We start from the raw sequence: 16,853 nt of genomic DNA on the forward strand, positions 1-16,853 counted from the left end.
TCAGAGGTCGATAATCTCGCTGCTCACGCTGGCTGAGTCGTCCTGTCGGCTGACTTCCAGGAAGCCCCTCCCTGCCCGCGCCTCCCGCCCCGCCCTGCCCCGCTGCCTCTCCGAATCTGGGGTGAGGAAGGGTCTCGTGTCGTCCCCCCCCTCCTCCCCCAGGCGTCCCGTCGAGGTCCTGGTGGGGCGCAGGGACACGGGACAGGAAACAGAGGAGGGGACGCTCCCCCCCCCGTCCCCGACCCACCTGTGATGGCCCTGGTGAGAGGGCGTAGGCGGGGCTGTGACCTGCCTGCTGGGCACACTGCTCAGCACGCTGCCCCCCAGAGGCATGGAGGACTCCGTGCGGGCGGAGCGGTCCTCGCTGCTGTCGGAGATCTGGGGGTCGCTGTTCCTGCGGAGCCAGGGCCCCTGGCTGGCCCCTGAGCCCGGGGAGGGGGAGGGGGAGGGGGGGCACAGGGGCTGGAACAAACTGCCCCCCCTCAGGAGATGCTCCCTGTGCAGGGCCTCGTCGATGCTGCGGCTCAGGTCGATAGGGGACGGGGGTCGGAGGTCAAACTCGTACAAGGACAGCCCGGACTCCTTCTCCCGCTCCAGACTGCCGCTCACAGAGCGCTGGAGAGGCCTGCCCAGCGCCTGCAGCCGCAGCAGAGACCCCGTGGACCCCTCGGACACGCCCCTCTCCGCGGACCGCCCCCGCTGGTTGCGTCCTCGGTTGCTGTCCTTGACGCTGCGCGCCTGGGCGCCGGGCTGCTCGGAGTTCTGGTTCCGGATCAGACTCTTACTGATGTCGGCCCCCGGGCGCTCCTGGCCGGCCCAGTTATTGGGCAGCTCCCCCGCCGTGCCCCCCCCTCCTCCTCCTCCTCCGACGCCTCCGACGCCGTTGCTCTCGGACTTCCTGCAGGGCTTTCCCCTCAAGCTCTGGACGATCTTTGACCAGCAGGTGTGTCTCTGAGCGGAGCTCGACGACTGGACAGGGGAGGGTAGATCCCCCCCCGCCCTGCTCTCTCCTCCGGCCCCCTCCCCTCTCCCATGGGCCCCCTGGGGCCTCCAGAACACCCAGGAACCCAACAGGAGAAGGGAGAAGCCCCAGGCCAGCTCCAGCAGCCGGGCCCAGAAGTGCACCAGCCACCAGCCCCAGCCGAAGTGCCTCCAGTCCCCCAGAAGCCCGTAGAGCCACAGGGTGGCGTGGACGTGGAGCCCGCAGCACAGCGCCCCCAGGAGGGCGCACACCGCCAGGACGCGTCCCAGAACCAACCCGGTCCTCCGGCCCTTAGTCTTCCCCCTGGGCTCCTCGGGGCCTCCGGGCCGGGGCCCCGGGGGACAGCGGAGCCGGGGGAAAACGTAGCAGAGGAAGCCCAGGCAGAGAGCCAGGCCCCAGCACAGGGACAGGCACTGCAGAGTGACAGGCACGGCTGGGGACAGTGCCGGGGACAGCAGGTCCGCGGCCAACAGCAGGGTACACTGGAGCACGGCCAACACGGCCACCAGCGGGGGGCGCTCTAGAGCTGCCGGTAGCAGACTCACCCCCGCCCCCTTCAGGGCGAGCAGCGCCAGTGCGGCCTGCGCCCACACCAGCAGGGGCAGGGGGAGGTTGTAGAGGGCGGTGACCGCCGGGCGCGGGAACAGGTGGCGCGCGCCGTAGGGGTCGACGATGAACAGGGTGGCCCTGGCGCCGCCCACCAGAAGCAGGAAGGCATTGGCCAGGGCCAGGGCACCTCGGTGAGGGCAGTGCATGCTGGGAGAGAGGCCCAGGCCCAGGGCGGCCCCGGCCAGGAGGAGGAGGAAGAGGCCGGCCGAGCCATAGACGTGGAGTTCCCAGGCGAAGGCCAGCGTGCGGCTCAGGTCGTCCCAGTGGAGGGAGGTGCTATTGAACGAGGGCATGGAGGCGGGGGTGGGGCGGGGCGGTTGAGGGTGTCCCAGGGGAACAGAGCGGTTCGTCGGTGCGGGGACGGGCTGATCATCGGGGCCAAACCGCCCCCGACCGATGGGCAGAGGAGGAGTGGTGAGGAGAGAGGTGGTGTCTAGAGAGATAGAGAAAGAGAGAGGGAGGGAGAGAGAGAGAGAGAGGGAGAGAGAGAGAGAGAGGGGAATCATCATACTGAATGAACATTATCAAGCAACTAGGAGTACCACAAAGTCTCCTTTTTACATCAGAAATAATAATAATACACACGGTGAGAACGAGAGGACATGCAGACGGTCCTCTGTACCACTAGGGGGAGATAGCTACCAGATACCAGAGCAGTCCAGTTTACTGACTGGGGAGTGGAGCTCTGCTCCTCTCTGTGTTAACATAAGCCGCTACATTCACACAGGTTTTATGGATCTCAAGAGCACTCACGAGCAAACCAAGGCTGATCCTTGTGATTAAACACACTAGAACGACGTCTAAACAGCTTCCCTCCAAAGAGCCCTCGGCATTGACCTCTTCCCTTTCTTTTAACCTCCACCACCATAAGAGCACCAGCCTCCCCCAGCATGGACCCAGCATGGGAACACACACACACACACACACAACCAAACATGCATTAACCAAAAGTGAAATTCATAAAGATGGCTCAAGGCTGACATATTGCTGTGATACACTGCGTTTTTGGGAACTGAAAACTGCGTCTGTGCTGGAAATTGAAAACTTCACGTCTCATATGAGTTAAGTTATTTGCCTCATAACACTCACTACAACTATTCCTTTCTCTCTCTCTCTCTCTCTCTCTCTCTGTCTCTCCCTCTCTCTCTGTCTCTCTATGACACACTAACCTGTGATTAAATCTGTGGTTCAAGGTATAACGAGCAAACGAGCAGCCGGGCAGCAACTCCACCTCCTCCAGCCCAGCTGGCCGGGGAAACACCCCACAGTACTCCAATCACAAGGCCGTTCATCACTCACAACACAAGGTCATACACCAGAACACATGCATACACACACACACACGCACGTACAGAAGAAAAACGTATGATGTATGGTGGAACAGGATAATCTTGCTAACGCTCTGACAGAGAACACTCTCTGAGTCCTACAGTAACTCACCCTGGAGAAGAGCCGGTAAGGCTGACACTTTGATGGCTCACTCCAACACGCGTTCACACCCTCTTCGTCACACACACGCACGCACACACACACGCAAACACATCCACACGCACGCACACACATATGCTCATAGATACAGGCATCCACAGACATATAAATGGCCATATATGCACTCATGGACATGCACACGCATGCACACACACACACGCACGCACGCACGCACGCACGCACGCACACACACCCTTGTTGCCTCTCATGTGTTTGACTTCCTTCTTTTACTTCTTCATTCATTTCTTCACATGTACAGCAGGACTCAGACAAGTCCCAGATGTGCCGATCACATTTCACAGCTGGAGGCACTTACCCCTACCTCCTCACACACACACACACACACACACACACACACACACACACACACACACACACACACACACACACACACACGTGCGCCCACTCACTGCTTAAAAGGCACACATGGCTGAGCACGCACACAACGAAATGATATTTACACACACACATTTACACACAAACACATTAAGTGAGTCACTAACAGGCCGACTTCAATGTATCGTACAGAAGAACCAACAGAACTGACAGAGTTGGATCGCTGATGATCAGAACACAGTCGCCATGGGACAACAGGGAGAGATGAAGGTGGTTTAAATGTGGTTTAAACGTGGTCCCGATGGCATCTGAGGGCCTCATGCGCCCCATGTGTCAGACTTTTCCTCCACTCTTCTTTTCCTTCACTTCTCCCCTCCCTCCATCCATCTGGTTTGCATTAGTCTCCCTGCGCTCGCCGTGCGCGTTCTCTCTACCCCGAACCGTCTTCCGTCTCTCTCTCTCTCTTTCGCTCACCTCGCTGCTCTTTCGTCTTCACCTCCCTTTCCTATCCTCCACTTCGCTCTCTCTCTCCCTCCGTCCTCCTGTGCATACGTTCCTCCCGCTCTACTCTGCACACCTTCCACTTTCCATCTCTCTCTCACTCTCACACACACACACACACACACCGTCTCAACCTTTTCCCTCCTTTGAGCTTTTTCCAGGTTCTTCCAGTAAAAAATCCAGCTGCACAAATAATTCCACTGTAAATCATCACAGGAAAATGAAACTTTAAACTCAAGTCAATGCAACCATTGTTTTCAGCAACTGCGCTAACCCAGAGTGCACTACTCTTACCTGACTTGAACGACTGATTGGTGGTAGTAATTGCGGTTCTCCTTAGTTCCGTTGTGTTTGATGGTTCAACGGTTGACTTTCTTGCCGGTTCTGGTGTTGTCAGCTTACTGGTTGCGACTGCTGTGGTCCCCCCTAGTGTTGGGGCATTTGGCTGTTGATTGGTTGAGCTGAGGGTGGTTCCTTCCACCATTGTTGTTGTTGTTGTTGCTTGTTGAGTGGTCAGGACAGGTACAGTGGCTCTGGGTGGCGGTGATGTCACGGTGGCAGCCTGGCGTCCTATCGTGTCCTCTGGACGGGCAGCGGTGTTGGCCGTCAGTTCGCCTGGAGAAAGAAAGACAGGTAAGACGAGGTTATAACACACAGCCTTTCTTTCAACTACAAATAATATCCCGTTATCTCCTCTCAGGCCGGAGGCCCTTCTAAGAGGCTGTAATAACATCATCTAATGACATCACGCTCCCTGCACACCGCTCTCACTCGCCTGTTAACGTCTTCGCCACGACTGTCGTCTGCGTCGCCACGGAGCCGGATGTGGCTCTCGCTACCGGGGGCGCCGTGACGGGCTTCCTACCGGCCGGCGTGGAGGCGGAGGGGCGGGGCCGCGCGGCGGAGCTGACCGTAGGGGACGTGGGGGCGTCGGCCGCCTCGGAGGAGGGGTCGCTGCTGAGCGCGGTCTGAGCCTGCGGTAAAAACTGAGCCATTCCATCGTTGAACGCCGTCGTCGAGCCGGCCGGCAACTCCCCCTCCGGATCCGTCGCGGCGGGGGTGCTTTCGATCCCCGATCCGGTGATGATCCAGTAATCCTCGCCCCCCCGCGGGATCGTCGGTCCCTCGTCGGCTCTGCGCGCTGTGATTGGCTCAGCCCCGGAGGTGACTGCGTTACCGCTGCGGTCCGAGAGTTCGGTGGAGCGGGGTGGGGTCACCAGGGTCACGGTCTCAATTCGGGCCTCCTCAGATGTTGGCTGAGTTTGGGCTGGTCCACTGCTGGGTTTCGGGGAGGGGGGTGAGAAGAGAGTGGGGGCTGTAGACAGAGTCTTTCTAGTGGGAGAGACCATGTCTACGCCCCCTCTCCTCGTGGGCCAATTCTTCGGCGAGGCCTTGATGGGCACATCGCTGCGGCCTCTAGGAGGGTGGGAGGGTCGGCTCTGAGCCGTCTGATTGGTGGGTTTGGGAGACGGATTGATAGGAGGCCCCTGAGGAGGAGAAGAGGAGGAGGAGGAGGAGGAGCTGACGATGACCTGACCGGGTGAGAGATGGAGGGAGAAGAGGAGGAGGGCGAAGGTGAAGAGTGACACAGTGGCCATGATACGCCTCTAGGGAGGGACGTCTTCTATAGTCCCTCGGTCCGTCCGGCTGTCTGTCCGTCACACCATTCTCCAGCCAGGCTCTGTAGATACACACAGAAAAGAGAGGGATGGTGTTGGTGGACGAACTCAACCTCAACACTTGCTCGCTGGCTTTGTAGCGTTGTTTACAGCGTAATGAGTACAATTCCCTTCCGCACGTGTTGTCGTGTCATGCCGTACATTTGGGTTATATAAAACGGTTTGAGACTCGGGGATAATAGCGTGTTCATTGTGAGAATGTGTATGTGTGTGGGTGTGTGAGTAGGGGCAATGTGCAGGCTGTATTCTGTGTGTGTGTGTGTGTGTGTGTGTGCGTCACTATATTGGGAGGGTGTTTACTGCAGCTCTGCTGAGTCAGAGGCCAAGTCACTGAATCTCCAGAGGTCCTAGCACAACGACCCAGGGACACACAGAGGTGTGGTGTGGTATTTAGTTACAGAGACTCTCTCACACACACACGCACACACACACACACACACACACACACACAAACCAGACTTTGGCCTGCGAGCTAAGTTGCATAATGCAGTGAGGACCAACAAAATGACCAGGGTAAAAAGAAGCACAGATGGTTCCACTCCTCCAATGTTCTCTCTTTCTCGGCCCCTCCCTCCCTCCCTCCCTCCATCTGTGATCACTCTCCGCTCTATCCTTCACACTACCTTACATTATCTTTCTCTCCTGTACTAAAATATCCCTCAAGCCAGCGCGTTGTTTCTCGTTCTCTTTGTTCCGGCCCGTCCCCAGAGCGGCAGAGGCTCGGCAGGCCAGTGACACGGCCACCCAGAGGGCTTCTACGGTATTACGCCATCCTGTGAGTCGTGTAGGAAAACAGCTGTCATCCTGCATCTGTCTCATTATCACAAACTCCCACCTCCCTCCCTCCCTCCCTCCCTCCCTCCCTCCACTACCTCATCCACTGACTCACCCCCCCCCCCCGCCCGCCCCCACGCTGCCCCCGTCTGTGAATCATCTGGATGAGGAGGAAGGGAAGAAGTCGCCCCCGCCCAGGTGCGGAGCTAGGATCGCCCCCCCCCCCCTCTCTCCCCCGCAACTCTAAACCCGGGGCGGGGGGGGGCGGGGGGGGGCGGGGGGGGGGCGGCCGGCGCGGGGACGACCTCATCCCATTCCTTGAGACGGGCCCTCACCCACAGCTCCTCGGTCGCTGAGGCACGCGTGAGAAAGCTAACATGATGTGTGTGTTTCACACCCAGGAACACGTGTGTTATGAGAGTGGCCCGCCTAAGTATGCACAAGGGAGTGTGTGCACACCCTGATTTAGGGCGGAGCCCAGCAGTGTGCGAGCAGGAGCGCCGGTATATAATACAGTCGTTTGCATGATGATGACAGTCTAGACAAATGTACTTATACGCCCAACTTTGGATGAAAGCGTCGGCTCAATTACTAAAATGTAAACGTATAACGCATGCTCGGTTGTGATTCGACCAGTTTCCTTTTTCTATCCAACCCTTCATCCCTTCATCCGTAGTCGTCTGTTTTCTCAGCTTTACGTCGCTACATGGCGGAGAGACCGTACGGCAGCTGCACGCCGTCTCCGCTTGACCGCCCCCCTCGCTGGAAGTCTGGCCCAACAGCCGATCCGAAATCTGACGAACCCCTCTGTCGCTCCCCCTCCGCCCCTCTCTCCCCCGCTCGCACGGCCCCGGGGCGATGTTTCCGCACGCTCGTATTTGATGCGGCGGGCGCAGGCGGGCCGATACAGGGGTCAGGGGTCACGACGGTGGAGAGATCAGCGTGAACAGAAGAGGAGGACGGGAAAACCAGAGAGATAAGAGAGTGAGGGATGAGATCGGAGGGAGGGACACATAGAGATGGAAGAGGGGGAAAGTGAGGGATGATACTGTATAATAATGAAGAGGTGTAGGCAGACAGAAGCAACTAGAAGAAAGTGAGAAAGTAACAGATGTGCAGTGGAGCAGGAGAGAGTGGGAGGGAGACCAGCTCGGGGACTGACTCATAGGATCTGGAAAGTCTTCAGAAAAATGATTTGTGTAGTGTGTCCATGAATGTGAATGAGAGAAATATGAGGGATACAAAGTGAGAGTATGTGCATTGTGTGTGTGTGCATGCGTGTGAGCGAGCATGCGTGTGTGAGTGTGTGTGTGTGTGCATGCGTGTGAGCGAGCGTGCGTGAGTGTGTGTGCATGCGTGTGAGCGAGTGTGCGTGAGTGTGTGTGTGTGCATGCGTGTGAGCGAGCGTGCGTGTGTGTGCGTGCCTAAGGGGTCCCATCAGGCTGACACAGCAATAGAAGGTGCACAGTCTGTATTGGCTCTGGCCGTCCAAAACCTCACACTTGAGAAATGGCTGTTCTGATCCTGAGCATATCTTTCCATCTGAACCTGGTACCACTACCGCAATCCCTGTTATCCCTGCGATATTTACGATGTGTGTGTGTGTGTGTGCGTGCGGCTCATAAATATATGAGACTTTACAGGAATTTGGCCAAACGGGGTTTTAGAGAGAGAAGAGGATAACTGATTTGCACACGCATATGTGCACATGTACACGTGTATGTATGTACAGTACACACGGACACACGTACACACACACACACACACACATTAACACATAGTAACACCAACAAGTGCATCTGTCTTTCACTGAATGTCTGGGAGTCAGAGAGACAGGGGGCAGATGGGTATTTTTATCCTGTTCTGCCCCTGGGGGTAAGAGGGACCCATCACTGAGGAGGCAGAGGAGGAGGAGAAGGGGGGTAGAGGAGGAGGAGAAGGGGGGTAGAGGATGAGGACATGTCGTCACCCCCACTCTCACAATAAGTCCTTTATTAAGCCGAGAAAACGCCTGAGGATAATGTACAGTAGTGCAGCATGCAACAAGCTGTGGATTACCACACACACATCCCTATAGAAGAGATGTGTAACACCATCTCATGACTCACCAGTACTACTAACGCTGCTGTACTAGTATCGGTATTACTACAGGCGAGAATGACACTATTCTACCGATACTAGTCTCTTACTGGTCTTGGTTTTTTTCTATTTGGCAACTGATGGCAGGAAAACAGGTGCAGAACTTGAATTCAAAACAGTCAGGCTTCCAAAAATCACAGGCACTGATTATGATCTCTAAGACAAATTCCTGAGACACAATCTCCCCAACCTGAGACCCGACTGAGCCACTTACACTCCGCCAGCACTCGTCTGAGTATGAACGCAGCCGACATCTGCATCATACTCAAATGAAATTACCACTTTTGGTAACACGTTACTTCGCCTAGCACGGACAAACACACAGACGCACACCCATGCCCAAACACACACACATACAGTCGCTCTCTTTCTTGCACACACACTCTTTTTTTTGCCAGATTCCAGAGTCTGGGAGGCTGAAGTTTCCGTTAATTTGAGTGAATGCTTCCAGGAACAGACACCAGCCTGTTTGTGGACAGAGCAATCTGTGAGCTCTCCCCACCAAGACCCGCTCCCAACGCTGGCTTACTGCTGGTGTGTGTGTGTATATTTGAAAAATGCATGCATGTGTACCTCTACTTGTCCTTGTGCATATGAGTGTGTGTAAGTGTGTGTGTGTGTGTGTGTGTGTTTGCTAGAACTACAGAGGCTCCAATGTCAAGGTGTAGTTGGCCCTCTAATGAACAGGATTAAAGAGTCGGACTCAGACAGCCTCAGGACAGGAGGACGAGGATAAGGACAGAGGGGGAACACAAACAAAGACAGAGACAATACAATACTGGAATATAGAGTAGAACAATCTTCCTCAGATAGAGAATACGATTAGAAGAGTGTAGGAGGAGAGAGAGAGAGAGAGAGAGAGAGAGAGAGAGACTGAGCTGTTCCACAGAGCAACAGAGCAATTGGCGCATTACAGCTTCTGGTGTGCATGTACTATATGGCCTGTTTGTGCTGCACCATGTAGGGGAGAGGTGAGTTTGTGTGTGTGTGTGCGTGTGCGTGCGAACACACGCATACACACACATGCAAACACACACACACACAAACACACACACACTGTGGGGGAAGGTGGTTGATTTGACCGTTAAGATTCCACCATCTTTCAAGAATGTAAACACACCACTCACTATCAGAGCAATGCCTCCAGCGAAACACACACGAGACACACACACACACACACACACACACACACACACACAGACCATCACAGCTACCAAAAACCCAACTCCAAAACAACTGAGAACATAAACATTTGCATAACATAATCAGTTAGGTCCAACAATGTTCAGCCTATTAGGGGCTGATGATGAATGCTGAATAAGCCTACTTTCAAACTACTCTGAAGCTTTGTTTATACTCCCACGCAGTCGTGCACACGGACAGCTGCAGACAATGTGGACGCGTAGTATTTCTGCTCATGCTACTTCCTGGAGTCAACTTGGAGAATGCGCTCTGCACGTGTGCAGTAGATCAGTGGGAAGACGTATTTGCGCTACGAATCACTGTAGCGTTAGCATCTTCGACATATATATGGTTCTTTCAGAGAACACCTAGGCCAGTGACCTGGGCAGCATCTGTGTTAAATTCTTTATATGAAACCTTCCACATTCATAGCTGTCAGTTTGAGGATTTTACTGTGACGATAAATTACAAAAAACTATCTCTCTGTGAATTTGTGTTTTATATACAGTACCAGTTATTTTCGCTCAATATACCTGGACAGAATGCCATAGGCGTCGACGTGCCCTTAGCGCAATGGGTGTGTGGATTTCACAAAAAAGTTGGAGGTAAGCAGGTGTCTGCACAGAGCCTACACAAACACCCTCTGATGACGGAATTTACATCACGAGGACCCTGGTGGACCCTTGCATACAGCATACTCGCTGACGCGGAAAGTGTAACCAACAACAGGCCCACTGTACTGTCTGACTTCTGGCCGTTGGTCTAGCAGGGTCACTTCCCTGTCTAATGTGATTGAGCAGAGGGATTCCAGACATGCTCATTGGTCCACTTTGGGCTCTTTGATGGCTCCAGAACCAATCAGCAGATGTATCTCCAGATGAAGTGGAGGTTTCGTTCTGAGTCTGACATCTTTGTCTAATGTTCTGCCTTCAGACCAGCCACAGATCAAAGGGCAAAGGTCAACCCTGGGAGAGTGAGGTATTTTAATGGCACACACCCATCAACCCACACCCACATGAGTGTAAGGCACGCACACACACACATAAATCCCTCCAAACTCAGAGGTGAATAGCAGGTCACCTTAGTGGCATGATAGAGGTGCATACAAATCACACATGGAATCTCCACATTCTGTACATACACACACACACACACACAGGCGTGCACACACATACACATACACACACGCACACACACACACACACACACACACACACACACACACACACACACACACACACACACACACTTATATGTTGACTAAGCCAACTTTTGGGGGCATTGATTATTCCTTATAACCCAATAACCCAAATCCCAACCCCAGCCCCAATTGGGGACACCAATTTGGTCCCCAATTTGACATGGCGTCACCAATCAACTGGTTTTACATCCAACATTTGTCCCCAAATGTGGCCTAAGTTAGGAACACAGTCACACACGCATACACACGCACACACACACACACACACACACACACACACACACACACACACACACACACACATCAGAATTGACAAACATTGAATGACACATGATCACCAAAATTTTCACTGCGTACAACACTTTCAAATGAGTTGCTAATCAAGTCCCTGTTCAAGTATCTGTTGTGTGACTGTGCTCTGAATTTAGCTAGCTTCAGACTGATGGTCCTGCTGCTGCTCCAAGTAGCCTAACCTGTGTTCCCTGAGTTCGACAGGCTTTTTGTTTTCCAGTGCTGTCAGACAGTAGGCTACAGTGAACTTTTCAATTCTGCCAGGCGCTGGTATATCTGCTATGCATCTCTCTTTATGCTCGTTATCTCGCCAGTTTCACAATATTTCTGGCACGACAGATGAAGTGGATGATGAATCGATAACAGATAAAACCATAAAAGTATAGCCTAAAGCCTATTCAGTACCTTCGAGTTGGTCTGGTGGGTGGTCTGCACGGGTCCGCTCTGAGCACTGCCCAAGCCCTCTCCCAAACCCACTTCTCTAGAATAACACTTTCAAAGGAGGAGTTTAATCCTCCCTAGACATGGTGTCTATAGGCCTACTTGCCAGAGGAGCGATGTGGTTTTGTTTCTTATCCGAATCCAAGTCGTCTGTTAAGGCTCTAGCTATAGCGCGGATCAGTTTGCCTGTGCGCTGTGCGATCCAGGGGCACCCTGGCGCGGATCTCTCTCTATACCCCTCCCTCCGCTGGCTCCAGCCGCAGCGCGGTTCAACCACTGATGGGAAACAGGTGAATCCAGATTCTGAAACGGCCCTTATCCCACCTCGCCTTGGGCTAGACTCGTAAACACTAAACACTAAACACATACGCACACACATAGGCTACACTCACACACACGTCGCGCACGTGCCAGCGGTTGATGACAGACCCCCCTTGGCGCCTAACGCGCTTTCAGAGATCACTAGAAACATGAGTTGTGTGGACAGCGTGTTGCTCGAGCCTATAGCCTAGTTTAGCGCAGCCTATACATCTTCCTCTCTATTCGAGGCTAAACTAGGCCTACGAGGGTCAATTGGGGATCTGTTTGTCAGTAATTAATTATGAGTAGTAGCCTCAGCCTGCTATAGAAGAATAGCCTACAAGCCTTCAGTGTCGTATCGCATGGCATCACACTCGAGAGGCTCGTCTTTCCCTGTTCTTTCCGAGTGGTTAGGGTAGGATCTAGCCGACAACAGCCAAATGGGTATGGCAGTAAATGTCCGCAGCAGAGAATGTCCTCACGGTACACGCAGCCCCATCAGATGATAGTAAGCCTGGGCTACAATCTATCTACCATATACAAACGCCCCACTTAACGCTCTATAACACTTTGGATTTAGAGTCTAAACCAAGATCATAACTCGTTATACAATAAGAAATAGCTAGAACACACAGGTAAAGCTGTAGCTCTGTAAGACTACCCGAAGAATCGCCGCATAGCGTAGGCTGCCATACCCTCTCGTCCATTCTTACAGTTCAAATGTATCCCTCGACCATCGATCAATCCGTGTTAACATACCTGCTTTTTGTGCCTTCTCAAACAGCCTATGACGTCCTCTGCGTCTGCATGTCGCCGTGGGCACGGATTGTGAGTAGGCTATCTTTATCTAGCGTTGTAAATAGGCTACTGCTGTATTGCCGCAGGCTACCCCAAGCTACTGGAAGATGCAACGCATATAGACTATGATATAGAAATGAATTTCATCTGCTAGCTCACCCTAAAGGAACCAGCGAGTCACGCCCCCCTCCAACTGCTTCGTCTCTCCATCCCTCCCTCCGTCTCTATTTCTCACATGCGGATCAGCATGATTGCCAAACGCCCGGCGCGCTCTATTACACAACTACGCAGCTGAGGCACCAGCCGCGCTGAGAGGTTAACCTACATTAGGTAGCCTGGGCGATTCATTCAGCTCTCTCTGGGAGAAATACAGACGTTAACATTTTCCAGCCTTGGTAGGCTATAGCCTATAGGCAACCGTCCGCCTATTTCCTTTGGCCTCTGGAAGAAAGGACACTTGTAGGCTAGCCTACGTCATTTGACTCTTGAGGTCTCTGCTTGGTGTCATATTCACTCAAGTAGGCCTACTTTACTATTCAGAGAGAACATGTCTAGGCTCATTGATATCAGTATCGGATGAAATCAAAGAGGCCTCTTCTTAAGCGTGAAACACTTTAATTATAGTTAGTGAAGTGAAGGTCTAGGGAAACAGACAAGGGTTGAGTAGAAGAGTCATGTGGAGGCAGGTTCGAGATGTCTGACTGTTCTGGCAGGTTGACAATGGCGCAGCCCAGACAATAGAGCTGCTGGGACATACAGTGTTCTCATCATGAAACTCTACTCCCCTCTCCTGTCTCCCAGCTTCCCCCTCTGGAGGGAGAGACAGCCTGGGCCAAGGCCGTTTGTGTTTCCTAGTGCCAAGCCCTATATCCTGGCATCCCGCACCCCTCTCCTTTCTACAACTCTCTTACCCTTGGGGTAGGTGTGTACAGGTGAGTCAGAGAGAGGAGAAGGAGTGCCTCTCTCTCTCTTACCATTTAGATACTCATTTCCCCTCATCACTCACTCCGCTAAATAACCTGTTTAGCTTCACAGATTTCCCTAAGGCCATTACCATACTACGCCAGCATGAGTACTGGCAGAGGGCATGGATGCAAGGAAGCAGAGGTGGGAAATTAAAGTGGCATCAATCCCAGTGTAAACAAATTATTGCACATATAAATACTATTCAAAGAGCTTGATGATGAACTCAGACAGACATGGAAAGGTTTCTCTCTCTCTCTCTCTGACACACCACACACACACACACACGCACGCACGCACGCACACACACACACGCACGCATGCACACACACACACACACACACACACACACACACACACACACACACACACACACACACACACACACACACACACACACACACACACATATTCATCCATTAATGGGAGTTCTGAGTTTTAGTGGTACCAATGGATATGATACACAGAATAACAAACACAACTGTTGTAGCTCAATGTCCATTAGTGTTTCATAATAAATAGACAAAAGGAACATTTTGGGGAATGTGTTTCCGCCGATTGTCTCTGTCCAACAAAGACAGCTTGTTCTTGTTAGCTTGTGTGCCTGTCGTCCGCCTTGGTTCTCCAGTTGGAATGAGAGTGATGGTTGAGATAGTGAGAGTTCTGTTGAACTGTGTGTTTGTAAAGTGATATAATACTGTTAAGATGTACAGTCTGCACCATTTAGATGAATGCTTGATCATAATTGATGTGTGTCACGTAAAGCATGAGAGATACATGTTCCATGATACAGTATGTAGGCTACTGTATGTATTTTCACTGAGACCACAGGTCATGAATACACTATGAATCAAGTGAAGGCTGAATATTGTGTGTATAATCCCCTAGGCTGTAGGCTGAGTGTATGTGGTATGAGAGTGGCATTATCCAGCTATGTTCCTTTGGTAACAAGATTACAGTAATCTGGCCAGTCAATGGGGAGCCCAATTGAGCTGACATCCTGAAATCACACAGAAAGCCCCCCGTGGTCATCGCCCCAGTACGGGTGTCCATCTGTCTGCCTGTGTGATAGAAGAACATGCTTTAGAGAGAGGGAAGAGACGGAGAACGAAAAAAAAAAACATGATTGTCTCCTAACGGGAGAGATGGAGAGATAGCACATCTAAGAGAGAGAGAGAGAGAGAGAGAGAGAGTGCTCCTGAGGGAGAGATGGGAGAGATAGACATATGCACACTGGGAGAAGAGGAACAGATACAGCCAGATAGAGAGAGAGAGAGAGAGAGAGAGAGGGCCATATGCCTCAACGGTCCAGACACAAACAGTCTTGGAGCCATATGTGCTAGAGATGAACACTGTCTTTGTGAAACACCCTGGAGCTGGAAGAGTGAGTTAGCTCGTCAGAAAACATTGAGGCATTCACCATCTCCGACAGAGTCACAGCCGCATGCCGCTGAAAGTACACACTGTTGGTAGTGTTTATGTACCGTCCTGCAGGAATGTGGGTGATGCATTCCATGTAGTCATTATTGATCCTCCGGAGGATAGGAGTGGCAGAAATCTAACCCTACCTCAGAGGGAAGGAGCAACCCCTAAATAACTGGCACAGATATAACTTTAATCAAAAACATCACTGAGGCAGCAGGCGAGCAACAATCTGATTGTGAACTATATTAATTTTCTCATTTGTGATCAACCTCTTCCGAGGAGAGTGACCGGTCTACATCCACGCCGATGAGTCACTGAGGGTTTCTCTCAAAAATACCTCCACCACCAGCTCCGGTCCCTGCCTGGTTGTCTAGACGCTCAAGGATAATCCCCAGCTCGGGGCCCCAAAGAAGGAGCTCCATGTGGGGGTCGTTCTCCCTCAGCCTCCCCCTCTCCCTTCGCTAGCGTTGGGTTTCATCAGATCCGCGGGGGGACGGAAGGGGAGCGCGCGCTGCACCACCTCTGTTAATAACAGAGCAGGGCTCCATCTAAGGCTCCGTAACTGAGACTTTTATCACATCACATCTGTTATTATTCAGTGGTAATAGTAGCCACTACTCGCCTTGTATTATTAGTTGAAAGTGAAACAGTGGGAGATAGACCATTTTTGGTGTGTGTGTGTGTGTGTGTGTGTGTGTGTATGTGTGTGTGTGTGTGTGAGAGAGAGAGAGAGAGAGAGAGAGAGAGACAGACAGAGAGTGAGATACAGACAGAGAGAGAGAGGGAGAAAGAGAGAGAGAGTGAGAGAGGATGAGGGAGGGGGAGAGACTAGCCTAGTCAGTGTCAGTGTGTGAGATTAAGTGAAGAATAAGAGAAAAACAATCTGAAACAAACCAGGCCAGGTCCAGCCTGGCTTATGTGCGTGTCTGGCTAGTTTCTGTTCAGGACTGGTAGGACGGAAGCTAGTCATGCCACTGAAATAGCTGTAAATTGAAATGACATGAAATAATGTCTGATAAATTAAGATAGGTCTTGTCGCCTGGACACATCTGTTCCAATGCTCCCAATGCTAATCCAGCACAATAAGAGTGGGATAGCTTCCAAACATTAATGGTAGCGGTCAGTGGCTAAAGCAGTTAAACTGATGATAACATAAAGTCAACCCCACCAGGTCTTGAACCCCGGTGGGAGTCCAATGCTCTCACCACTACTCTACTTGTGCAGTGGAGATTGGGGGGTTGGTTTTGGTGTCCTTCTTCCAGTCCCTAGTATGGGTTGGGGTTAGAATAAGGGTTGGGGTTGGGACAGGATCTGACCTATAAGGCAAGGGGTAAAGGTTGGAGTGAAGGATGAACATGTGGAGGTTTGAGGTATAGTCCCATAAAGTCATCCCCACCGGGGCCTTTAACCCCAGTCTCCCGGGTGGGCGTCCAATGCCCTCACCACTACTCTATTTGTGCAGTCGAGAATGGCAAATTCGTTTTAGTGTCCTTCTTGATTTTGGTATGTTGGGACTACTGCCTCTTGTGGTGGCAACAGAGAAATGCAGGCCAACATTGTTCGGAGTGACGGAGGGAGGGAGGGAGTGATAACCGGACACTATAGTAGGTGCGCTGGCTTACAGCCACGCACAAAAACAGAGGCACGTCGTACCACTGTCTTTCACACTATCAGTCTATTTGAGCAGAACACAAAAAACAGACTTTAGCCATATCAGAACCACATGGAGGCAAACGCGCACACA

General features: G+C 52.3%; 1 protein-coding gene across 1 annotated transcript; it reads right to left on the minus strand.

Annotated features, from left to right (window-relative positions):
• Positions 1 to 5,514, minus strand: LOC311315460 (uncharacterized protein; the record flags this gene model as incomplete). Its single annotated transcript, XM_084446130.1, has 3 exons — positions 1 to 1,956; positions 4,470 to 4,531; positions 4,692 to 5,514. The coding sequence occupies 3 exons, from the start codon at positions 5,512 to 5,514 to the stop codon at positions 1 to 3; spliced, it is 2,841 nt and encodes a 946-aa protein (XP_084302256.1).
• Positions 5,515 to 16,853: the final 11,339 nt, after the last annotated feature.

The sequence above is a fragment of the Borostomias antarcticus genome (genome assembly GCF_949987555.1).
Source record: "Borostomias antarcticus genome assembly, chromosome: 11".
Taxonomy (NCBI): Eukaryota; Metazoa; Chordata; class Actinopteri; order Stomiiformes; family Stomiidae; genus Borostomias; species Borostomias antarcticus.